A 27,387-nucleotide genomic window follows, 5' to 3' on the forward strand; every position below is an offset into this window, starting at 1 on the left:
CAGTTATAAACCATTCTTTTTCAGATTATTTTCCCATATAGATTATCACAGAATACTGGGTAGAGTTCCTGATGATATACAGCAAGTCATTGTTGGCCAGTCATCCTATTTATAGCACAGTGTGGATATGGCAACACCGAAACCCTAGTCCATCCCTCCCCGTACCTGTTCCCTTTGGTAACCATAAGATTGTTTTTGAAGTCTGTGAGTCTGTTTCTGTTTTATAAATAAGTTCATTTGTATCTTTTTTTTAAGATTCTACATATAAGCCATATCATATGATGTTTGTCTTATTCTGTCTGATTTATTTCACATAGTATGATAATCTCCAGGTCCATCCATGTTGCTGCAAATGGCATTATTTCATCTTCGTTTCTGGTTGAGTAATATATATATATATATATATATATACCACATCTTTTTTATCCATTTCTCTGTTGATGGACATTTAGGTTGATTCTATGTCTTAACTATCATAAATAGTGCTGCTATGAACAGTGGGGTGTATGTATCTTCTCAAATTATGGTTTTCAGTGGATATATGCCCTGGAGTGAGATTGCTGAGTCATACAGTAGCTCAATTTTCAGTTTTTTGAGAACTTCCATACTGTTTTTCATAGTGGCTGTACCAATTCATATTCGCATCAAGAGTGGAGGAGGGCTCCCTTTTCTCTGCACCTTCACCAGCCTTTATTGTTTATAGAGTTTTTGATGATGGCTATTCTGATTGGTGTGAGGTGGTAACTACCCCACTGTAGTTTTGATTTGCACTTCTCTAATAATTAGTGATGCTAAGCATCTTTTCATTTGTTTTAGGGTTTTTTTTTTTTTGCCATCTGTATGTCTTCTTTGGAGAAATATCTACTTAGGTCTTCTGCCCATTTTTTGATTGGGTTATTTTTTGATATTGAGCTGTATGAGTTATTGGTATATTCTAAAGATTAATTTTTTTGGTCACTTCCTTGGCAAATATTCTTTCCTGTTCTGCAGGATGTCTTTTTATTTTGTTTGTGGCATTTTTTGCTGTGCAAAAAAAAAAGCTTGTAGGTTTACTTAGGTCTCATTTATTGATTTTTGCTTTTATTTTCATTCATTTAGGAGGTGGATCTGAAAAAGATATTTCTGTGATTTATGTCAAAGAGTGTTTTGCCTATATTTTCCTCTGAGAGTTTTATGGTATGCAGTCTTACATTTAGGTCTTTAAGCCACTTTGAGTTTATTTTTGTATATGGGGCTAGAGAAAATTCTAATATCATTCTTTTACATGTAGCTGTCATTTTCCCAGCACCACTTATTGAAGAGATTGTCTTTCCTCCACCATATGTTCTGTCTTGCTTTGTCATAGATTAGTTGAACATAGGTGTGTGGTTTTATTTCTGGATTATCTATCCTGTTCCATTGATCTATATTTCTGTTATTGTGCTGTTACCATACTGTTTTGATGACTGTAGCTTTGTTGTATAGACTGAAGTCAGGGAGCTTGATTCCTCCAGCTCCATATTTCTTTCTCAGGATTACTTTGGCTGTTAAGGATCTTTTGAATTTCCATAAAAAATTTTAAAAATTTTGGTTCTAGTTCTGTGAAAAATGCCATTGGTAATTTGATAGGCATTGCACTAAAACTGCAGATTCCCTTGGGTAGTGTGGTCACTGTGACAATATTGATTCTTCCAACCCAAGAATACAGTATATTTTTCCATCTGTTTTGGTCATCTTTGATCTCTTTCAATAGCATCTTATAGTTTTCAGAGTACAGAAATTCTTACTAATTTTTTTTTTTTAATCTTTTCTAGGGCTGCGCCTGCAGCACATGGAGGTTCCCAGGCTAGCGGTCTAATCGGAGCTACAGCTGCCAGCCTACACCAGAGCCACAGCAACGCAGGATCTGAGCCATGTCTGGGACCTACACCACAGCTCACGGCAACACTGGATCCTTAACCCACTGAGCAAGGCCAGGGATCGAACCCGCAACCTCATGGTTCCTAGTCGGATTCGTTAACCCCTGAGCCACCACGGGAACTCCTTAATAATTTTTTAACATAGGGCCCTACGTTTTCATTCTGCACTAGGCCCCACAAGTCATTTAGCCCATCCTGTGTATAACCCATTACCTGGAATAAAGTTGGGGCTTAATAAACACTGGCTCCTTCACTGAACAACTGGCATACATTTCTGGCTTACATTTCAACTGTACTATAAGCTCATCAGTGACCTTGTCACTCCCCAGTGATTGGAAACCAAGACAAACCTAAGGCCACAGGTACACACTGAGCTCTTACGTGAGCAAGGGTGAAGGTCAAAGGTAAGACTGTCCCTATGCCTGGGTGGCATTGACATGGGAAGGGAAGGTTGAGGGACCACTGGAGGTGCTCTGGTGTTGAGCTCTGGCTGGAGACATGCGTTGCCCCAGGTGTCTCCCAGGAGCACAGACCTGAGTTTGGGGAAAATCCCAGTTTCCTTGCTGTCTATATGAGATGCAGGGCCAAAGGCAAGGCTAGGCCTGGTGCTGAGCCCCAGGTATGTGAGTATCTCTTCAAAACCCTGCTTCCAATGCTTTGGGGTCTAAACCCAGAAGTAGAATTGCTGGATCATATATAATAGTCCTATATCTAATTTTTTGAGGAACTGCCAAACTGTTTTCCACAGTGGCTGCATCGTTTTACATTTCTACCAACAGGGCACAAGGGTTCCAATGTTTCCACATCCCTGCTGACACTTTCTATGTTCTTTTTTTTTTTTTTTTTTTTAAACACTAGGCATCCTAATGGGTGTGAGATGTAAAAGAGAACATTTGTACGCAAAATATTTCAATATGGTAAATAAACTGTTAGGAGACAGGAAAAAGAGAAAGAAAAAAAAAAAGCCTAGCAGGTAGCATTTTCAGGCTGGGAAGTGCATTTACATCTCCAACGGTGTTTTGTAAAAAGGTTAATCCAGAAGTTTTGTCAACACTAATTCTGGGAACATCTGCTCTTTCTTGGAGGGAAAAAAGGATATGTGTCCTCAAACCAAGACCACTTGTAAGCATTTTCTCCACACAGACAAGAAAGAAAATAGCAGAAAGATGAATAAACAATATAGGGAAGATTCCCACAGGCTATTTTTTTTTTGTCTTTTTTGCTATTTCTTTGGGTTGCTCCCGCGGCATATAGAGGTTCCCAGGATAGGGGTCTAATCGGAGCTGTAGCCACCAGCCTATGCCAAAGCCACAGCAATGCGGGATCTGAGCCATGTCTGCAACCTACACCACAGCTCACGGCAACGCCGGATCGTTAACCCACTGAGCAAGGGCAGGGACCGAACCCACAACCTCATGGTTCCTAGTCGTATTCGTTAACCACTGCGCCACGACGGGAACTCCAGGCTATTTTTTTTTTATTTTGGTCTTTTGCCTTTTAGGGCCACACCCATGGCATATGGAGGATCCTGGGCCAGGGGTCTAATTAGAGCTGTTGCCACCAGCCTATGCCAGGGCCACAGCAACGCCAGATCCCAGCCTTGTCTGCAACCTACATCACAGCTTAGGCCAACACCGGAATCCTTGACCCACTGAGCGAGGCCGAGATCGAACCCACAACCTCATGGTTCCTAGTCGGATTCATTTCTGCAGTACTGTGACAGGAACTCCCGGCTATTATTTTCAACAAAACACCAGAATTTTTATATTTCATATGATATTTATGCAAACCTCTTTCAAAGTAATAACCTTGAACGTTTATCCACACATTCCAAAGATGATGTTATTCAGAGCTCCTCTCTAGGAAAGGCCTTTAGTCCATCCTTAATTACCATTTGGAAAATCAGTCACAATCACTAATTTATAGTCACATATAGATGTAGTTCCCAAGACTCCTGTCTGCTCCCCAAGTGAAATCCACTCTCAAAGGGTGGTACTTATAAGCCCAACACTGTAATCCTTGTTTTACAGAAAGCCCTGCAGCTTCCAAAAGCCATTTCAAAATGCCTTGAGCCAAGACAGCCTCTGGCCAGTGAATGCAAGGGCCAGAGCTGCTGGGAGAGGTAGTACCTGGGGGCTCCCAGCACTCACTGGGGTGGGAAAACCCAGATTTAAAGCAAGTATAAGATGGAGTTCCCGTTGTGGTACAATGGTATCGGTGGCATCTCTATAGTGGCAGGATATAGGTTCAATCCCTGGCCCGTCACACTGGGTTTTAAGATCCAGCACTATGGCAACTGCAGCATAGGTTGCAACTGTGGCTTGGATCTGATCCCTGGCCCAGGAACTCCATATGCTGGGGGAGCCAGAAAAAGAAAGAAATACATAAATAAATCAAGTACAAGGTCATGCTCATCCCTTGTCTTTGCTGCCTGATAGTGTACCAGCCATATGCAGGCCATCACAATTACTGAACAGTCTTCTCAGAGATGGGATTAAAATGGCAGAGTAAAAGGACTGGACCTCAACTTCTCCCATAAAAGCAACAAAATTACAACCAACTGCTGAACAACCTTCAACCAAATGGACTACAAACTATCAAAAAAAGATATCCTACTGCAGGAAAGAGAAGACAGAAGATATTCTACTGCAGGAGGCCCACATCAAGATGGTAGGAGGGGTGATTACACGATATAAGCAACCCCATTCCCACTGGGTGGGTGTCCCACGGACTGGAAAGTAACTATCACAGAGATTCACCTATGGGAGTGAGAGTTCTGACCCCCACATCAGGTTCCCACACCTGGGGATTTGGCATTGGGAGAAGGAGGCGCCAGAGCATCTGGCATTGAGGGCCAGTGGGGCTTGTGCACAGGAGCTCCATGGAACTGGGGGAAATGGAGACTCCATTCTTGAAAGGCACACACAGGGTTTCATGTGCACTGGGTCCCAGGGAAAAGCAGAGACTCCACAGGAATCAGGGTCAGACCTGACTGCAGTTCTTGGAGGATCTCCTGGGAAAACAGGGGGGTGACTGTGGCGCATGGTGGGGTAAGGACACTGGAGGCAAAGTTCTCAGGAATATTCATCAACGTGGCCATTTTGGAAAAATCTGGCCACACCCATCAGTGCTGAGAGGCCCCAGGCCAAACAATAATCTGAGCAGGAAAACAGCCCCACCCATCAGCAAATAGGCTGCATAAAGATCCCCAGGCACACAACTGCTCTAATCTCACCCAGAGACAAAACCCCACCCACCAGAGAGATAAGAATCAGCTCCAGCTAACAGTGGGCAGGCACTAGCCCTTCCCATCAGGAAGCCTACACTTGGCCTCTGTACCAATGTCATCCACAAGGGGAGCAGACATCAGAAGCAAGAGAGGCTATAACTCTTGTCTGCAAAAAGGAGACCACACCAAAAATCTATACAAAATGAAAAGGCAAAGAAATATCTCAGATAATGGAGCAAGAAAAAAAAAAAAACCAGAAAAACAGCTAAGTGATCTGGAGATCACCAACCTCCATGAAAAAGAAGACATCTTTAGACAGATGATAGTAAAGATGATTCAAGATCTAGGAAATAAACTGGAGGCAAAGATTGATAAGTTACCAGAAACACTTGGCAAAGAAACAGAAGATTTAAGGATTAAGCAAGCAGAGATGGAAAATATAATAACTGAAGTAAAAAACTCACTAGATGCAACCAAGAGCAAAATACAGGAGGCAGAAGAATGAATAATTGAGGTGGAGGACAGACTAGTGGAAATCAGTGATATGGAATAGAAAAAACAAAAAAGATTGAAAGAAATGAAGACAGTCTAAGAGAACTCTGGGACAATGTTAAACATACCAACATCTGTATTATAGGGGTATCAGAAGGAGAAGAGAGAGAGAAAGGAACAGGGAAAATATTTGAAGAGATAATAGCTAAAAACTTCCCTAACAATGGAAAGAAATCATTCACACAAATCCAGGAAACACAAGGAGTACCGTTTAAAAAATACCCAAGGAGGAATATCCTGAAATGCATATGAGTCAAACTGACCAAAATCAAAGACAAAGAGAAAATACTGAAAGCAGTGAGGGAAAAGAAACAAATAGCATACAAGGGAACCCCAATAAGGATATCAGCAACTTTTTCAGTAGAAACTCTGCAGGCTAGACGGGGGTAGCATGATATACTTAAAGTGATGAAAGGAAAAAACCTCCAACCAAGATTACACTAACCAGCAAGGCTCTCATTCAGATTTGAAGGAGAAATCAAAAGCTCTATAGACAAGCAAAAGCTAAAAGAATTCAGCACCACTAAGTGAGCCTTACGACAAATATGAAAGGAACTTTTCTAGGTAGAAAAGAAAAGGCCACAACTAGAAACAAAAATATTACAAATGACAAGGCTCACCAGTAAAGGCATATGTATAACTAAAGGTAAGAAATCATCCACACACAAATGTGCTACCAAAATCAGAAATTGTGAGAAGAGGAGGGTACAAATGCAGGACACTGGAGATGATCTAGCAATTAAGAGACCAACAATTTAAAACAATCTTGCATATATATAGACGCCTGTATGTACACTTCAGGATAACTGCAAACCAAAAATCTACAATAGACACAAACACAAATAAGATTCAGCAATGGAAATACAACACTAAAGATAGTCATCAAAACACAACAGAAGAGAACAAGAGAAGAAGGGAAAAAAAAGACCAACAAAAATAAATCCTCTTGTTGGTGCACTGCTGACTGGGTGAGTGGTATGCTAAGGGCTGGGGAGTGGAAAGCCACAGCAGAGGGAACCTGGGAGAAGGTCCAGACCCACAGGAGAGGCAAGTCGTCACTGTTGGGAAGGGGAGAGGAGGAGGGGCAGGCCTCCATAGTAAACTCCTTGGGCCCCAGTGTGCACGCTTGCCCACGGGATCACAGAGAGCTGAGCGCTCCTTCCAGGGGCCTGCCCTCCACACACGTGGATCTGGCCCTGCCTGCACCCTTGCACACACCCATCGCCCTTGCCCAGCCTGTGTAGATCCAGCCACATTCACACAGATCCGGCCCTACAGGCAACCTTGTGCACTCCCAGCACCCGTGCCCAGCCCACACAGATGGATCCAGCCTAGCCCGCGCAGATCCAGCCCTGCTGGCACCTGCAAGTGCTTCCGGATCACGCGCACAGCCCTTGCAGATCTGGCCCTACTGGCTCCCTCTAGCACTCCTGTCGCCTACGCCCAGCATGTGTTGATCCACCCGCCAGCACTTCCACACACGCCCAGTGCCAGCGCCTCACCCTCACAGAGCCGGCCCTGCCAGACCACCCTGGACTGTGCCAAACTATGGTTTCACTTCCCCAAATTTTCAGAAAAAGAAAAACACAAGCATGATGAAGAAGCTCAGAAACCATTCCCAGTTAAAGCAATGGGAGAATTCACCTAAAGCAATCAACAATGGAACAGACCTATGCAGTCTGATAGACTTTGAGTTTAAAAGGGAGATAGTGAAAATCCTGAAGGAATTAAGAGAAGATATGAACAGTAATGCAGATTCCCTCAGAAAGGAGCTAGAAAATATAAGGAGGAGCCAAGATAAACTAGGAAGTTCATTTGCATTTGCAGAGATACAAACTGAGCTAAAGGCAATAAGGACCGGAACGAATAATGCAGAGGAACGTATTAGTGACATGGAAGATAGAATAATGGAAATCACCCAAACAGGACAGCAGACACAAAACCAAGTGAAAAAACATGAAAGCAATATAAGATACCTATGGGATAACATAAAGTGGGCCAAGCTACGCACAATAGGAATTCCAGAAGGAGAAGAAAAAGAAAAGGGGATTGAAAATATATTTGAAGAAATTAAGGCTGAAAACTTTCCAAATCTAAGGGATACTGATATCAAGATACAAGAAACACAGAGGGCCCCAAAGAAGCTGAACCCAAACAGGCGCACACCAAGAAGTATTATAATAAAAATGGTGAAAGTTAAAGAGAGGATTCTAAAGGCAGCAAGAGAAAGGCAAAATATTAATTATAAGAGAACCCCAACAAGGCTATCAGCTGATTTCTCTACAGAAACACTACAGGTCAGAAGGGAGTGGCAAGATATATTTAAAGTGCTGAAAGGAAAAAATCTGCAACCGGGAATACTCTATCCAGCAAGAATATCATTTAAAATAGAAGGGGAAATAAAGAATTTTTCCAACAAATAAAAACTGAAAGAGTATGGCAAGATGAAACCCATTCTAAAAGAAATACTGAAAGGGCTTCTCTAAATAAAAGGAAAAAAAAAAGGAAGAACTAGGATGGAGGAAACCACAATTGGAAAGCAGTCACTTAAATAAGCCAGCATACATATTCAAACATGAGGATGTTAAAAAAAAAAAATCAAAACCATGCAATGTGGGTAAGAGAAGTAAGAAAAAATAGATTGTATTTTTTATCTTACTGATGTGTTTGAGCCTATATGATTTTCATGCTAAGCATATATAGGAAGGTTTTAACATACTTAAAAAACAGGGCAAACAAATCAGAGCCAAACATTACATTCACAAAAACTGAAAAGAAAAATACTCAAGTATAAAATAATTGTAAACCATCCAACCAAAAACAGAAGAAGAAAAGAGAAACATAGACTCTACTGGAAAACAAGGCTTAAAATGGCAATAAATAAATATCTATCAATAATCACTTTAAATGTCACTGGACTGAATGCTCCAATCAAAAGACACAGAGTGGCTAATTGGATAAAAAAGCAAAAACCTTCAATCTGCTGCCTATAAGAAACTCACCTTAGGGCAAAGGATACATATAGATTGAACCTGGGGATGGGAAAAGATATTTCATGCCAATGGACCAGACAGGAAAGCAGGAGCTGCAATACTCATATCAGACAAAATAGACTTTAAAATGAAGGCCATAAAGAAAGACAAAGAATGACACTATTTGATGGTTAAAGGATCCATTCAAGAAGAGGATATTACAATCATCAATATATATGCCCCAATATAGAAGCACTCAGATACCTATGACAAATACTAACAGACATAAAAGGAGAAATTGATGGGAATGCAATCATAGTAGGAGACTTAACACTCAACTCACATCAATGGACAGATCCTCTAGACAGAAAATCAATAAGGCAACAGAGATCCTAAAGGACACAATAGAAAAGATAGACTTAATTGACATTTTCAGGACATTACATCCAAAAAAATTCAGACTACACATTCTTCTCAAGTGCACATGGAACATTCTCAAGAACTGATTACATATTGGGGCACAAACCTAAACAACAAATTTAAGAATATAGAAATTACTTCGAGTATCTTCTCTGACCACAGTGGCATGAAATTAGAAATCAACCACAGGGAAGGAAATCAGAAAAAACCTCCTACATGGAGACAAAACAACATGCCACAAAAAAACCAATGGTCAATGAGGAAATCAAGAAGGAAATTAAAAAATACCTCAAGACAAATGATAATGAAGACAAAACCACTCAAAATCTCTGGGACGCCACAAAAGCAGTGCTCAAAGGGAAGTTCATAGCAATACAGGCCTTCCTCAAAAAAGAAGAAAAATCTCAAATTGACAACTTAACCCACCACCTAAATGATTTAGAAGGACAAACAAAACCTAAAGTCAGCAGAAGGAAGGAAATCATAAAAATCTAAGAGGAAATCAATAAAATAGAGATTCAAAAAACAACAGACAAAATCAATTAAACCAAGAGCTGGTTCCGTGAAAAGGTAAACAAAATTGACAAACCTCTGGATAGACTCACCAAGAAGAGGAGAGAAAAAACCCAAAAAAACAAAACCAGAAATGAAAAAGGAGAAATCACAACAGATACTACAGAAATACAAAAAAACCATACGAGAATACTATAAACAATTATATGCCAACAAATTTGACAAACTAGAACAAATGGACAACTTTCTAGAGACTTACAGCCTGCCAAAACCGAATCAAGAAGAAACAGATGAACTGAACAGACCGATCACTAGAAATGAAATTGAATATGTCATAAAAACACTCCCTACAAATGAAAGTCCAGGACCAAATGGCTTCACAGGCAAAAGCTACCAAACATTCAGAGGAACTTATACCCACTCTACTTAAATTCTTTCAAAAGAATGAAGAAGAAGCAAAACTCCCGAAGACATTATATGATGCCATCATCACCCTAATTCCAAAATCAGACAAAGATACCACCAAAAAAGAAAATTATTGGCCAATATCCTTGATGAATAAATTCTCAACAAAATTTTAGCTAACTGAATCCAACGACATATCAAAAAGATCATACAGCACAACCAGGTGGGATTCATCCCAGGTTCACGAGGATGGTTGAACATACACAAACCAATCAACATCATACATCACATTAACACAAGAAAAGTAAAAAACCACATGATCATCTCAATGGATGCAGAAAAAAAGAGCAGTTGACAACGTCCTATATCCCTTCCTGATAAAAACTCTTACCAAAGTGGGTATAGAGGAAACATTCCTTAACATAATTAAAGCCATTTATGACAAACCCACAGCAAATATAATACTCAATGGAGAAAAGCTGAAAGCCTTCCCACTAAAATCTGGAACAAGACAGGGATGCCCACTCTCACCGCTATTATTCAACATAGTATTGGAAGTCTCAGCCACAGCAATCAGACAAACAAAAGAAATAAAAGGCATCCAAATAGGAAGAGAAGAGGTAAAACGGTCACTGCATGCACATGACATGATACTATATATAGAAAACCCTAAGGACTCAACCCCAAAACTACTTGAAGTGATTAATAGATTCAGCAAAGTGGCAGGATATAAGATTAAGATTCAGAAATCACTCACGTTTCTGTATACTAACAATGAAATATTGGAAAAGGAATACAAAAATACAATACCTTTTAAAATTGAACCCCAAAAAATCAAATACCTGGGAATACACCTGACCAAGGAGGTAAAGGACCTATATGCTGAGAACTATAATATTAATCAAGGAAATTAAAGATGTAAAGAAATATAAAGAAAATTCATGCTCCTGGGTTGGAAAAATTAACATTGTAAAAATGGCCACACTACCCAAAGCGATCTACAGATTCAATGCAATCCCTATCCGATTACCCAGGACATTTTCCATAGAACTAGAACAAACAATCCAAACATTTATATGGAACCATAAAAGACCTAGAATTGCCAAAGTAATCATGAGAAACAAAAAAAACCAAGCAGGAGGCATAACTCTCCCAGACTTGAGGCAATATTACAAAGCCACAGTCATAAGACAGTGTGGTGCTGGTACCAAAACAGACATACAGACCAATGGAACAGAATAGAGAACCCAGAAATAAACCCAGACACCTATGGTCAATTAATCTTTGACAAAGGAGGCAAGAACATAAAATGGGAAAATGGTAGTCTTTTCAGTAAGAATTGCTGGGAAACCTGGACAGCTACATGCAAATCAATGAAACTAGAACACACCCTCATACCATGCACAAAAACAATCACAAAATGGCTGAAAGACTTAAATATAAGGCAAGACACTATCAAACTCCTGGAAGAGAACATAGGCAAAACATTCTCTGACATCAACCGTACAAATGTTTTCTCAGGCCAGTCTCCCAAAAGAAATGAAAGCAAAAATAAACCAGTGGGACCTAATCAAATGGACAAGATTTGCATAGCAAAGGAAACCAAAAAGAAAACAAAAAGACAACTTACAGAATGGGAGAAAATAGTTTCAAATGATGCAACTGACAAGGGCTTAATCTCTAGAATATACAAGCAACTTATACAACTCAACAGCAAAAAAGCCAACAACCCAATGGAAAAATGGGCAAAAGACCTGAATAGACATTTCTCCAAGGAAGATGTACAGATGGCCAACAAGCACATGAAAAAATGCTCAACATGACTGAATATTAGAGGAATTCAAATCAAAACTACCACAAGATACCACCTCACACCAGTCAGAATGGCCATCATTAATAAGTCCACAAATAATAATGCTGGAGGGTGTGTAGAGAAAAGGGAACCCTCATGTACTGTTGGTGGGAATGTAAGCTGGTACAACCACTATGAAGAACAGTATGGAGGTACGTTAGAAATCTATACATAGAACTACCATATGACCCAGCAATTGTACTCTTAGGCATATATCCATACAAAACTTTCCTTAAAAAAGACACATGCACCCACATGTTCATTGCAGCTCTATTCGCAATAGCAAAGACATGGAAACAACCCAAATGCCCATCAACGGACGATTGGATTAGGAAGATGTGGTATATATACACAATGGAATACTACTCAGCCATAAAAGAGAACGACATAATGCCATTTGAAGCAACATGGATGGAACCAGAGACTCTCATCCTGAGTGAAGTAAGTCAGAAAGAGAAAGACAAATACCATCTGATATCATTTATATCTGGAATCTAATATAGAGCACAAATGAAACTTTCCACAGAAAAGAAAATCATGGACATGAAGAATAGATTTGTGGTTGCCAAGGGGAAGGGGGAGGGAGTTGGGTGGATTGGGAGCTTGGGATTAATGGATGCAAACTATTGCCTTTGGAATGGATTAGCAATGAGATCCTGCTGTGTAGCACTGGGAACTATCTCTAATCACTTAAGATGGAGCATTATAATGTGAGAAAATAGAATATGTACATGTATGTGTAACTGGGTCACCATGCTGTACAGCAGGAAAAAAGAAATTGTATTGGGTTGGAGTTCCTGTCGTGGCTTAGTGATTAATGAATCTGACTAGGAAGTATGAGGTTGTGGGTTCAATCCCTGGCCTTGCTCAGTAGGTTAAGGATCTGGCAATGCTGTGAGCACTAGTATAGGTCGCAGACTCGGCTCAGATCCCTCGTTGCTGTGGTTGTGGTACAGGCTGGCAGCTAGGGCTCCGATTAGACCCCTAGTCTGGGAACCTCCATATGCCGTGGGTGTGGCCCTGGAAAAGACAAAAAAAAAATTGTATTGAGGAAATAATTTTAAATAAATAAACTTAAAAAAATTTAAATAGGAGTTCCTGTCGTGGCGCAGTGGTTAACGAATTCGACTAGGAACCATGAGGTTGCGGGTTCGGTCCCTGCCCTTGCTCAGTGGGTTAACAATCCGGCGTTGCCGTGAGCTGTGGTGTAGGTTGCAGACGTGGCTCGGATCCCGCATTGCTGTGGCTCTGGCGTAGGCTGGTGGCTACAGCTCCGATTCAACCCCTAGCCTGGGAACCTCCATATGCTGCGGGAGCGGCCCAAGAAATAGCAACAACGATGACAACAACAACAACAACAACAACAACAACAAAAGACAAAAAAAATTAAAATAAAATAAAATTAGGTATTTTTAGGTAAAATAAATTTTAAAAAATAATAAAAGATACTCAGAAGCAAATGACAACAAAGACACAACAATCCAAAACCTATGGGATGCAGTAAAAGCAGTTCTATGTGGGAGGTTTAGAGCAATACAAGCCTACTCAGGAAACAAGAAAAAGTTAAATAAAAAAAACCTAACTTTATACCTAAAGCAATTAGAGAAAGCAGGAGAAAACCCAAAGTTAGCAGAAGGAAAGAAATCATAAAGATCAGAGTAGAAATAAATGAAATAAAAATGAAGAAAACTGTATAAAAGATCAATAAATCTAAAAGGTAGTTCTTTGAAAAGACCAACAAAATTGATAAACCCTTAACCAAACTCATCAAGAAAAAATGAGGACTCAAATCAATAAAATTATAAATGAAAAAGGGAGATGTTATAACATCACAAAAATACAAAAGATCATAAGACTTCTGCCAGCAACTCTATGCCAATAAAATGGACAACCTAGAAGAAACAGAAAAATTCTTAGAAAAGTTCAATCTTCCAAGACTGAATAGAAGAAAATGAATGGATCACAGAAGAAATCAAAGAGGAAATTTAAAAATACCTAGAAGCAAATGACAATGAAGATATGACACTCCAAAGCCTATGGGATGCAGCAAAAGCCGTTCTAAGAGGAAAGTTTCTAGCAGTACAAGCCCACCGCAGGAAACAAGAAAAAGCCGAAATAAACAAGCTAACTTTACATCTAAAGCAGCTCGGGAGAGAAGAACAGACAAGACCCAAAGTTAGTAGAAGGAAAGAAATCATAAAGATCAGAGCAGAAATCAATGAAGTAGAAATGAAAAAAACCATAGAAAAGATCAATGAAACAAAAAGCTGGTTCTTTGGAAAGATCAACAAAATTGATAAACCCTTAGGCAGACTTATCAAGCAAAAAAGAGAGAGGACTCAAATCAATAAAATTAGAAATGAAAAAGGAGAAGTAACAACGGACATCACAGAAATACAAAAGATCATAAGAGACTACTATATGCGACTATATGCCAATAAAACGGAAAACCTAGAAGAAATGGACGAATTCTTAGAAAAGCACAATCTTCCAAGACTAACCCAAGATGAAATAGAAAAGACGAATGGACCAGTCACAAGAACTGAAATTGAAACTGTGATTAAAAAACTTCCAACAAACAAAAGTCCAGGACCAGATGGCTTCATAGGCGAATTCTATCAAACATTTAGAGAAGAGCTAACACCTATCCTTCTGAAGTTATTCCAAAAAATTGCAGGGGAAGGAACACTCCCAAACACATTCTATGAGGCTACCATCATCCTGATACCAAACCAGACAAAGATACCACAAAAAAAGGAAAATTTAAGGCCAATATCACTGATGAACATAGAAGCAAAAATCCCTAACAAAATATTAGCAAACTGAACCCAATATTTACTACCTTGATGAAGTGGGATTTATCCCAGGGATACAAGGATTCTTCAACATCCACAAATCAATCAGTGTCATACACCACATTAACAAACTGAAGAATAAAAACCATATGATCCTCTCAACAGATGCAGAAAAAACCTTTGACAAAATCCAACACCCATTTCTGATAAAAACCCTCCAGAAAGTGGGCATAGAGGGAACCTACCTCAACATAATAGAGGACTTAATATGACAAACCCACAGCGAACATCATTCTCAATGGTGAAAAGGTGAAAGAATTCCAAATGAGATCAGGAACAAGAAAAGGATGTCTCTTCTCGCCACCACTATTCAACATAGTTTTGGAAGTCCTAGCCAGGGCAGTCAGAGAAAAAAAAGAAAGGAATCCAAATTGGAAAGGAAGAAGTAAAACTATCACTGTTTGCAGATGACATGATACTATACCTAGAGAATGCTAAAGATGCTACCAGAAAACTGTTAGAGCTCATCCATGAATTTGGCAAAGTTGCGGGATACAAAATTAATACACAGAAATTGACGGCATTTCTATATACTAACAACAAAAGATCAGAAAGAGAAATTAGGGAAACAATCCCATTTACCATTCCATCAAAAAGAATAAAATACCTAGGAATAAACCTACCTAAAGATACAAAAGATCTGTACTCTGAAAACTATAAGATGCTGATGAAAGAAACTAAAGATGACACATAGCGAACATACCACGCTCTTGGATTGGAAGAATCAATATTATCGAAATGACTATATTGGCCAAGAAACATACAGAGTCGATGCATCCCTGATTAAATTACCAGGACATTTTTCACAGAACTAGAACAAAGTATTTTAAAGTTTGTTTGTAAGCAAAAAAGACCCAGAATAGCCAACACCATCCTGAGAAAGAAAAATGCAGCAGAGGAAATCAGGTTTCCAACTTCAGACTATACTACAAAGATACTGTCATCATAACAGTATGGTACTGGCACAAAGACAGAAATACAGATCAGTGGAACAGGATAGAAAGCCCAGAATTACACCCATGCACCTACAGTGAACCAATCTATACAAAGGAGGCAAGATTATACAAGGGAGAAAAAGATAGTCCCTTCGATAAGTGGTGCTGGGAAAACTGGACAGCTGCATGTAAAAGAATGAAATCAGGACACTTCCTAATACCATACAGGAAAATAAACTCAAAATGGATTAAAGACCTAAATATAAGACCAGATACCATAAAACTCTTAGAGGAAAACATAGGCCACATACTCTCTGACATAAACCATAGCAATATCTTCTCAGATCCACCTCCTAGAGTAGATAAAAACAATGTAACAAACAAAAATCAACAAATGGGACCTAATTAAACTTAAAAGTTTAAAATGATAAAAAAAAAAACAGAAATGACAACAAAAATAAACAAAGAAATGGGACCTAATTAAACTTAAAAGTTTTTGCACAGCAAAGGAAACCCTAAACAAAACTAAAAGGCAACCTACAGATTGGGAAAAAATATTTGCAAATGAAGTGAATGACAAGGGATTAATCTCCAAAATATATAAACACTTCCTACTGCTCAATACCAAAAAAACAAACAACCCCATCAAAAAATGGGCAGAAGATCTAAACAGACAATTCCCCAAAGAAGACATACAGATGTCCAAAAAACACATGAAAAGATGTTCAGCATCACTAATTATTAGAGAAATGCAAATAAAAACTACTATGAGGTACCACCTTACACCAGCCAGAATGGCCATCATCAAAATGTCCACAAACAATGCTGAAAAGTGTGTGGAGAAAAGAGAACCCTCCTACACTGTTGGTGGAAATATAAATTGATGCAACCACTATGGAAAAACAGTGTGGAGATTCCTCAAAAAACTAAAAATAGAATTACCATTTGATCCAGATTTTCACTCCTGGGCATCTATCGAGAGAAAACCATGACTCAAAAAGATGTACTCCAAAGTTCATTGTAGCACTATGTACAATAGCCAGGACATGGGAAGCAACCTAAATATCCATTGACAGAGGAGTGGATAAAGAAGATGTGGTACAGGGAGTTCCCATCGTGGCTCAGTGGATAAAATCTGACTAGTATCCATGAGGACGCAGGTTTGATCCCTGGCCTTGCTAAGTGGGTTAAGGATCTAGCATTGCTGTGAGCTGTGGCATAGGTCACAGATGTGGCTCGGATCTGGCGTTGGTGTGGCTGTGATGTAGGCCCAGCGGCTACAGCTCCAATTAGACCCCTAGCCTGGGAAGCTCCATATGCTGTGGGTGCAGCCCTAAAATACAAAAAGACCAAAAAAGAAGAAGAAGAAGAAGAAGAAGAAGAAGAAGATGCGGTACATATACACAGTAGAATATTACTCAGCCATAAAAAGGAACAAAATAATGGCATTCGCAGCAATATGGATGGACCTAGAAATTATCATGGTAAGTGAAGTTAGTCAGTGAGACACCAATATCACATGCCATCACTTATATGTGGAATCTTAAAAAAAGGATACAATGAACTTCTTAGCAGAATAGATACTGACTCACAGACTTTGAAAAACTTAGGGTTTCCAAAGGTGACAGGTTGAAGAGATGAGAGGGATGGGCTAGAGGTTTGAGATGGAAATCCTGTAAAACTGGGTTGTAATGATTGTTGTACAACAATAAATGTAATAAAATACGTTCAGTTAAAAAAAAAAAAAAACAGACTTCTAACATGTCCCATTATACCTTTAATCACATCCTATAGAAGCACCAAGTGTTGTTATAAGGGATCAGTGAGCTACAGATCTTATTTTAACCCTTTAGGACTGGCAATGGATGAATCATCTACAAGAGTCATTAGACACCTATTCTGTCTGGTGGTAGCTACATGCATGCCGTTGGGTTTTTCAGAGGAGAAGGCTAGGGAACTACATTGCCTAGTACCTGCTACCTGAGGCTGGTGTCATAGAACACCCCCAGGTATCTTAGGGATGTTAACAGGCCCGTCCGGGGCTTGTATATGAACCAAGAGCCGCAACCAAAGTTTTACACCAGATTTAACAAGGAGAGGGGCAGGCTGTCTTTAAGCTGAAGACATGGTAAACTGCTCCTTTTTACAGCTTTCTCCCTCAACTCAGAGAAAAAGCAAGCATCAATTTTGGAAGTGACTTCCTTCAATTAAAAAAAAAATCTTAAAATTCAAAGTTGATATATTCATAGCAAGGTGAATAAAATTTTTCTATTTTAAGCCAATGGATTAAATTATTAAGAAACACTGCAACATATTTTCTAAAAGGGGACTTGGGTATGACTCATATTTTTATTTACATTATTATAGCAATAACAAAGGAAAATAGGTTTTTCTAAGATAGGTTTGAGGCATAGGGAAAAAAAACAAAATAACCATATCTATACCTACTCTGGGTTGAACTGTGTCATTCCCCGCCCCTCCCAACCAAGAAAGGTATGTTCAAGTCCTAACCCCGGTCCCTGTAAATGGGATCTTATTTAGAAAGAGAATCATTGCAGATGCAGTCAAGTTAAGATGAGGTCACAACAGATGAAGCTGGGCCCCCATCCCATGACTGGTATTCTTACAAGATGAGGGAAGAAGAGGGAAGTGTGGGAGTTCCTGCTGCGGTGCAATGGGATCTCGGTGGAGTCTCTGCAGTGTCAGGATGCAGGTTCGATCCCCAGCCCAGCACAGTGGATTAAAGGATCCAGTGCTGCCACAGCTGTGGGGTAGGTTACAACTTCAGCTCAGATCTAATCCCTGGCTGGGGAACTCCATATGCTGTGGGGCAGCCAAAAAAGGGCAAAAAAAAAAAAGGAAGAAGAGGAGGATGATGGAGGAGACATGGAGTGCTTCATCTATAAGACAAGGGATGACAAGGACCGCCAACAACCACTGGAAGTTGAGGGAAGGAGGAAGGTCCTCCCACCCTGAGCCTTCCCAGAGAGCAACAGCCCTGCCCACACCCTGATTTCAGCCTCTTGGTCTCCAAAACTGTGACAAAAATAAACTTCTGGGGTTTTAAGCCACCCATTTGGCGGGAATTTGTTACTACCGCTCTAGGAAACTAAAGCAACATTGCCACTGCCTGTATGAAAGGCTGCCTCTGGTTTCTACCATCCACTGACGGGGCCCCCAGCTCCCTTTCTCCGTCAAGAAGGGAGTCCAGCTCTGCAGCCTATAAAGAAACTCTGCTCCTTGCTTCAAAAGGAGCTTCCACATGAATTCCATGGGTCTCTCTGCCACTGCTGTGGTGCTGAGTATGCCTGAGGCTATGCACAGCACACATGTATCTGCATGGACTTCCTCCCACTGGAAACTCAGGGTGCCCTCCCCCTCCAAATTTGCAAGCAGCCTCAAACACAGGCAAACTCTTTCCAGTAAGCATTAGGTTTGGTGTTGGGAAGAAGTAGTAGATGAATTTTCTTGGAAGTTTTAAGACTCTGGGGAACTAGGATTTCAGTATTTTAATATTAACAACAAAAATATCAATAATAATAAATAACAGCTAACACTTGCATCCCTTCTCTGGGTCAGGCACTTTGAGAAGAGCTTCCCAAGCTCAATTAATCCTTCCACCTCGGCGGTGGGAATGTCACTTATCTGCATTGTACTACTGAGAAACCAATGCTTGCCCCAAGGTCTGATTTCCACGCCCAAATTCCCAGCAGACTGCCCTCTGTCCTCTCCAACGGGCAAGGTCTTCCCTCTAATGTCTGCAGCCCCAGGCTGAGCCCAGCTTTACCTGGTCACGAATACAGCGGCATCCACAGGGGGTGTATCATCCTTGCCTCCTGGAACCTGATTGTTGCCGAGGTAGCGTGCGCCTCCGTACTCCTCATTCTGCCAGTGACAGAAGCTCTCCAGTGACCGCTCACCATGGTGCCCAATGGACAACTTGGCCTAAAAGAAATCAGAGGGCAGTTATAGAAGCAAATAGCCAGCGATGCCAGAGTCCATGCTCAGAGCACAGTGTGGATGGTAAGGTAGAGACAGGTGGCTGTGGGGGCATCGTTCACTGTCACCCACCCCCGGCACTGGTAGGCAGATGCACAGACCCCGAGAGAGGCCATCAGGGGCCTTATTTATAAGCTCAAATGAAGATTATATTATTAAAGAAAAGCCTTCCTCTCTTTAGCAAGTTGAACAGCATGCCCAGCCAAGCACTTGTCCCTCGTTCTCATGATCACTGCTTGACTCTGCAGGTAACCATCACAAGGAAATGCACTCAAGCAAAAGACCAGAAAATGATACTACGGTGCATCCAAATTTGGCCCAAAGCCCAGATACAGCTCCTGAAGGACAGCCACAATTCCAAAGACCTCACTGTCACCTTTGTAAACGTGAGATGTGTGGAGTGATGGAGGGAAGCACACAGGCCCACTACTCAGGGCTACCCCAGAGATTCTCCGCAGATGACATACATATCAAGCCTCCAGTCATGGTACTTGTCCCCCTCTCACTAGACATCCCTGTCCCTAGCCCAGGGCCCACTGCTGCCACCTGCAAAGCCAGGAAGGGTGGGTAGGACAGACCACCCCTGGCCTCCTCCTCAGCACTCAGCAGCATCTAGGAAGCCCAGAGACCATTCTCCATAACTGTGCCAATGGGGACTTACAGGACGCTGTCGTAGCAGGACAAGCTTGGTGACTTGAATGTTAACTTTAATTCCAAGGCTTTCGTGCTGAAACATATTGTACACCTATCAAGAAAGGAAAAAAAAATAAAGGTATAAATACAAAAATTTAAAAAAATAACCACGGTGGTATCCTGTATGGGCTCCTGGAATGAAGAAAAGATATTAGGTAAAAACTAAGGACATCTGAACAAACTACGGACTTGAGTTAATGATAATGTAGTAGCCACATTGGTCCATTTGTTGTAACAAACATACCATCCTAATGTAAGATGTCAGTAATAGGGGAAACTGTGTATAAGGACTCTCTGTACTATCTGTTCAATTTTTCTATAAATATAAAACACAAAATAAATATTTATTTATAAATAAAGTGAAATACAAATTCTGTTCACTAAAAATTATATTACTTTGGGAGTTCCCATCATGCCTCAGTGGAAACGAATTTAACTAGCATTCATGAGGATGCAAGTTCGATCCCTGGCCTTGTTCAGTGGGTTAAGTATCTGGCATTGCCATGGGAGCTGTGGTACAGGTCACGAATTCAGCTCAGATCCCGTGTTGCTGTGGCTGTGGTGTAGGCCGGCAGCTACAGCTTCATTTCTACCCCTAGCCGGGGAAATTCCATATGCTTGGGTGCGGCCCTAAAAAGACCAAAAACAATTATATTAATGTGGAGTTCCTGGTGTGGCTCAGCACATTAAGAACCTGATGTTGTCTCTCTGAGGATTCATGTTTGATCCCTGGCCTCGCTCAGTGGGTTAAGGTTCTGGGGTTGCTACAAGCCACAGTGTTGAGTCACAGATGTAGTTCGAATTCGGTGTTGCTGTGGCTGTGGCATAGGCCTCAGCCACAGCTCCAATTTAACCCTTAGCCTGGGAACCTCCATGGGCTGCAGGTGTGGCCATAAAAAGAAAAAATATATATTAATTTAAAATGTTTTTTAAAAAACTGTGTTCTTCCAATACCAAAATAAATAAATAAATAAATAATCTAAAGGTGAGTAATTATATGAAATTCAAATTTCAATGTTCATAGACAAAGCATTATTGGACAATAAAATACATGTATGTGAGATATACAAAAAGGCCTTCTGAGACCAAAAACCTACCATAAATATTAATTCCTCAAAAGACTCACACAATGACAGAAAACTCTGGAATCACACATACTTGTGCATACATATGCATACATGCAAAGATAAGCTGAAAATCCATTGGTTGAAAAACATTTATAGGATGGGTGATTTGAAAAAAAAAAAGAAATGGATGTAAGATGATCATGGGGTTACCTGCAGGAAGGTGAAGGGGATCTTTATGAAAGGATGGGGGAGGTCCATGCCTGTGGCCAAGTGCTAGCCTGTATTACCTCTAACCCTCATCACAGCCCATCAAGGTCACTATCTCCACCAATCTCCACTCAATGAGACAAAGCCACCCACTCAAGACCCTCAGCCAGTCAACAATGATGCCAGACCAAACCCAGGCATGTCTGGGCGAAAAGCCTACATTTCTTTATTGCCTGAAGTCTTCATTCTAACCACAGTTTGTCAGTGAGGTAAAAGTGACAGATAGTAACAGAAAAAGACCTCTTGTTGGTGGAACTTAATTATCATGATCTCAACATCAAGAAATCAAAGGATTCAAGGGGGCAAGAGACAGGAAAACTCAGAAAAGGTGGAGGAATGAAAGCTGATGCAGATGGAAAAAAAAACATCGGACTCATAGGTCCCTAGATCATGATGATCCTCCTGACCTCCTTCTCCATAGTAAGGAGGGAGCAGGATGCAGGAGGGACCATTGAGCAGGTGCTATAGGTAGTGTAAGATACAAAGAGATGGGAACCTTTTAAATAGCCCCTTTCCTTTTATTTAGAAAAAAAATTTAAAGTAGTGTTGGTTTACAATGCTGTGCCAATTTTGCTATACAGCAAAATGACTCAGTCATACATAAATATACATTCTCTTATATTCTCTTCCATCATGGTCTATCCCAAGAAACTAGATTTAGTTTCCTGGGCTATACAGCAGGATCTCATTGCTTATCCACTCGAAACGTAATAGTTCGCATCTACTAGCCCTGAACTCCCAGTCCATCCCACACCTTCCCCACTCCTCCTTGCACCAAGTCTGTTCTCTATGTCTGTGAGTCTGTTTCTGTTTTGAAGATAGGTTCATTTGAAATTAGGAAAAGACTTTGCTTCATTATGTCCTTTTTCCAATGTTATTGAGACATAATTGATGTATAATATTGTATTAGGTTCAAGTGTACATGATTATATATAATATATATCATATGTATAATACGTACCTCAAAAGGATTACCTCGTTTAGTTAGCATCTATCACCTCATGTAGTTACAACTGTTTTTCTTGTGAAAGAAATTTTAAGATCTACTCTCTCAGCAACTTTCAAATATCCAATACTATACTGTTAACTACAGTCACCATGCTGTACTTAGACCCCCAGGACTCATTATAACAAAAAGCCTATACCTTTTGACCACCTTCACCTATACCCCTAACCCTGGTAATCACTGATTTGTTCTCTGAATCTATGAGGTTTTTTTGCTTGTTTGTTTGTTTTGCTTTTTAGGGCCATACCTGCAGCACATGGAAGTTGCCAAACTACAAGTTGAATTGGAGCTGCAGCAACCAGCCTACGCCACAGCCACACCCATGCCAGATCTGAGCTGCATCTGCGACCTACACCACAGCTCATGGCAACGCCAGATCCTTAAGGTACTGAGCGAGGCCAGGGATCGAACCCGCATCCTCATGGATACTAGTCAGGTTTGTTACCACTAAGTCACAACAGGAACTCTTCTATGAGTTCAGTTTTTAAAGATTCCACATATCAGTGAGATCATGCAGTATTTGTTTTTCTCTGACTTATTTCACTTGCTTCTGAACATGCTACTTGTTTTTTGTTTTTTCCCTGATAGACATACTCTGGAGGGAGAACTTTTCCAGCACAGACATTAAAATTTTCTCTCCAGTACATGAGCAGCAACATAAAGCACTGGCCGCAGACGACAGTGTGGCCACGGTTAATTCAGGCCATGTGAAGCTGGACACGGTGTCTGGCACACAAGCAGTAGAAGCCAGGCACGCACAGTGTTTGAGCATCTGTGTGTGACAAAGGAATGAGCTGTGTCAGTGCTTGGATTTTCTCTTTGAAAACTATTATTAAAGCAAAATAGAATCTTTGTGTAATGTAATATTCTTTCCCACAAGAAAAAACACAACACATTCAGTTCTTCTGTTCTCACTGTCCCTTCCCAAAAAATTTTCTTTCCCCAAGAACAAAATAGCAGCCTTTTTTTTTTTTTTTTTTTTAATGCTGGACCATCTGTAGGCCAATTCTAAAGTCATGTCTTCACTACCTAACCCCAAACCTGAGTGAAGAAGGGAAAAGCACATAATTTTTTCCTTGTTTTGATATTTTGAGAACCACCCAATGGCTGTAATTCAAACCTTCCCAGAAATATTCAGCCTTAGGATTGGGCCCAAACTGGAAAACCTCAATTTCCAAAATTTTAAACTAGGAAGAATGAAAACTTGAAATTATGAGGAGAAGATTCAAGTTGCACAGTTTTGAGGTACAACCTAAACATTGCCTATAAAAGTGGCAATAGCCACAGATGTGTTAAAGCATATTGTAGGTTTAAAGGAACAAGGTGAAAAGCAATCTCAGGGTGTCCCGACATGGCCCCCCTGAAAGTAGCTAAAGAACAGAGCCTGGGTGGAACAATGGAAGTCTCAGGAAGAACAAAATTATAAGGCACACACTCCTGTGTCAGAATCCCCCATTCCCCCTAGCTGGCTGAGGACAGTTTGGCACAATCTGTGCACTGAGACCCCAAAGGCTCAGGTGCTTCCTTGGAACAAATGGATGTGAGCTGGATAGAGAGAAAAGGTTTATGCTCCAGCAGCTGGGACAGAGGGTGAGATGGGAAGTTGTTTAATGGGGATAGATTTCCATCTTGCAAGATGAAGGAGTTCTAATATGTGAATATGCTCGGTACTGAACTGTACACTTAAAAATGACCAATATGGCAAAGTCTATCAGCTGTATTTCACCAAAGTAAAATTTTTCCATTAATCAATTTAAGATAAGAAGCTTCAGGTGAGCAAAGCTGAGGCCTCAAAGACATGTAACAAAGTCTTCCTTTTTTCCACATGGAAATTCATCCAAGGTGGCGCCATGTGATGTTTAGGGAGACACCTGGTTGGGAGGGGAACAGCATAACCGATCGTCTGGAAATTCTGTCTCTGGCATCCAGCTCTGGCTGTGTCCTGGCAAGGGCTCAGGGCCCCGGCTGCATTTGTCACATTTCCTTGGCAGCCTGGGGGCCAAGCTGGGTGGACCTGCTGCCAGCAGCACTCTGCAGGGCTCCCCTGGCTGGGCGACTGTGGGACAAGGTCAGGGAGGGGCAGACAGGGACAGGAGGAGAAGCAGGGGCTGGGGGCGCCACATGGGGAGGAGCTGCTGGTAAGGACAGGCAGGGTTTTCCCCAGAGCACCACCTACCTGGTGCGACTCATGGCCTCCCCTGGGACAGAGAGGAACTGCAGGTGACATGCTCATGTCACATGTCACAATCAGACAGACCCCCACCCAGGAGGAGGCCATGTTCTCTAGCAGGGTCCTGCTGAGCGGGATTCCTGAAGCAGCACTGATGCCTGGCCACGTGTTGGAAATGTAATCTGGAGCCACCCCAGACCCACTGAACCAGACACCCTGGGGGACCCTGGGCATCTGCATTCAACAAGCCCCCCATGGCCACTGCGGGTGGGAACCAGTGAGCTCTAACCCATTGCTAATGTCTCTAGTCACCAGAGAAAAGCTGGTTGTCTGTTTCACACGGTAATAGAATCAAATTGATGTCATTTTTCCTTCAAACAGAACTTGCCTGGAATGTCTCAGGTTTTCATTCCACGCTGTGGTTGTTAAGGAAGCTAAAAACAACCAAAGCTCTGTCAAGTTGCCCCATTTTCCAATTTGGCTGCCCAAACCCAGGGTTTCTAGTGACAGCACCACCTGTTTCCATCTGCAATTTGTTCTTTAAAATATTCCTGCTCCTGGGTCACCAACCCCCACTCCCAACCAAAGGAAAATCAACTTATATACATGAAAAATCAACCACAGGGCACCCTCTGCGCTTGCTGCCAGTTCAAAGGCTCAGGTGTGGCACAAGTTCCTCCCTCCACACGTACCTGTACAGGGGAGCACTTTGCGGGGACCCAGAGCCCAGTGAGACTCTATTTCCCTTGGAGCCTGGCAGAAGAATCTTTCAAAAAACAAATCAATGCATGCCTGAACCCTGCAGCAGCTTCCCGGGGTCCCAGAGCACCTCTCACTGCACCCCACCCTCCCCATCACCCACCAGGAACCACCTCTTCCTGTGCCTCCCAAATGCCAGACTGACCCCCACTGGCTAGGTCCTCATGTCAGCAGAATACCTTCCCTTCTAAGTGGAGGGTCACTCATCACAGAGGTGGCCTTGGCCACCCCAGGCACTTGCTATCATCTCAGTCTTTGCATAGCATTTTATATAATTTGCATACAAATTTCACTGATTTGTGTGTTGTGTATTGCCTGTTGGTCCCAACACCTGAGCTTCATGAGGATGGGACCTGTCACGGTCCCTACTCCATCCCCAGTTCCTCAAAGAGTCCTCAGTGCACTTTAGGTACTCAAAAACTATAGCTGAATGAAATTAGTAAGTGAATCTCATTTTATTTTTATTGTGGTAAAATACATAAACATAAATCTTACAACCTTAAGCATGTTTTTTTTTTTTTTTTAAATTTGACCATGCTCACAACATGCAGAATTTCCTGGGCCAGGGATCAAACCCAAGCCACAGCACTTAATCACTAGACCACCAGGGAACTCCTCTGTTTTTACGTATACAGTTCAGCAGCACTCATAGTTCTCATAGTGAACCTCTGCACCCATTAAACATTAACTCCTCATTCTCCCCAGCAACCACCTTTCTACTCTCCGTCTCTACGAATTTGACTACTCCAGGCATTTCTTAGGAGTGGACTCATAGAACTTGTCCTGTGACTACCTTATTTCCCTGATGTCCTTGATAATGTCCTCAAAGTTTGTCTATGCTATAGCAGGTATCAGAGTTCCTTTCCTTTTTGAGGCTGAATAATATTCAGTTGGGCATATATATGTGCATCATATCCTATTTTGTTTATCCTTCAACGGACATTTGGGTTGCTTCCTCCTCTTGGCTATAGTAAAAATGCTGCCATTAACATGGGTGCAAAAATATCTCTTGGAGGAGTTCCCTGGTAGCCAAGTGATTAAGTATTTGGCGTTGTCACTGCTGAGGCATGGATTTGATCCCTGATCCAGGAACTTCTGCAGGCCATGGCCAAATAAATAAATCTCCTGAAGACCCTGTATTCAATTCATTTGTGTATATACCCCAAAACGGAACCACAGAATCATACGTCATGTGAGAGAACCTTTTTATGCTTTAGTCTGTGTAGTGGCCGGACACCTTTCTCGGATTTTTTAAATTTCTTTTTTTCTTTTTCTTTTGTCTTTTTAGGGCCACACCATGGCATATAGAAGTTCCCAGACTAGGAGTCGAATGAGAGCTGCAGCCACCAGCCTACGCCACAGCAACACCAGATCCAAGACGTGTCTGTGACCTACACCACAGCTCACAGCAATGCCAGATCTTTAACCTACTGAGCAGGGCCAGGGATCAAACCCAAGTCCTCATGGATACTAGTTGGGTCCATTACTGCTGAGCCATGACAGGAATTCCTAATTTTTTTTTCCTTTTTGGCTAATTATGGTGTTTTCATTGGAGAAAATTCCCCCACTGGATCAGATCTGGAGAAAGGAACCCTCTTTCCACTGCAGAAACCAAAGCAGCAAAAACTCACTCTGCTGCCACAGGAGTCATGGAGGGGCACCAGCAGAGGGGGTGTTCCCAGATTACACAGGTGGCAGCACCCTAGCCCTGTGAGATCAGCCCATCCTCCTGGCCAGAACTCAGCCTTGCTCTCTCCTGCTGCCTGGCATTCCTGGGGTCTCCTGCTCCTTACCT

General features: G+C 41.3%; 1 protein-coding gene across 4 annotated transcripts in view; it reads right to left on the reverse strand.

The window, feature by feature from the left end:
• ADAMTS17 (ADAM metallopeptidase with thrombospondin type 1 motif 17) overlaps positions 1–27,387 on the reverse strand; it is a 385,992-nt gene that overhangs the window by 271,426 nt on the left and 87,179 nt on the right. For all 4 annotated transcript variants that reach the window (XM_047766837.1, XM_047766834.1, XM_047766835.1 and 1 more), the window contains exons 5-6: positions 20,292–20,375; positions 19,419–19,576 (exon numbers count right to left, since the gene is read on the reverse strand). In XM_047766837.1, the coding sequence (XP_047622793.1) occupies positions 19,419–19,576; positions 20,292–20,375 (242 nt within the window). The remainder of the gene's footprint in view (positions 1–19,418; positions 19,577–20,291; positions 20,376–27,387) is intronic.

This window comes from Phacochoerus africanus, chromosome 2 (genome assembly GCF_016906955.1).
Source record: "Phacochoerus africanus isolate WHEZ1 chromosome 2, ROS_Pafr_v1, whole genome shotgun sequence".
NCBI lineage: Eukaryota > Metazoa > Chordata > Mammalia > Artiodactyla > Suidae > Phacochoerus > Phacochoerus africanus.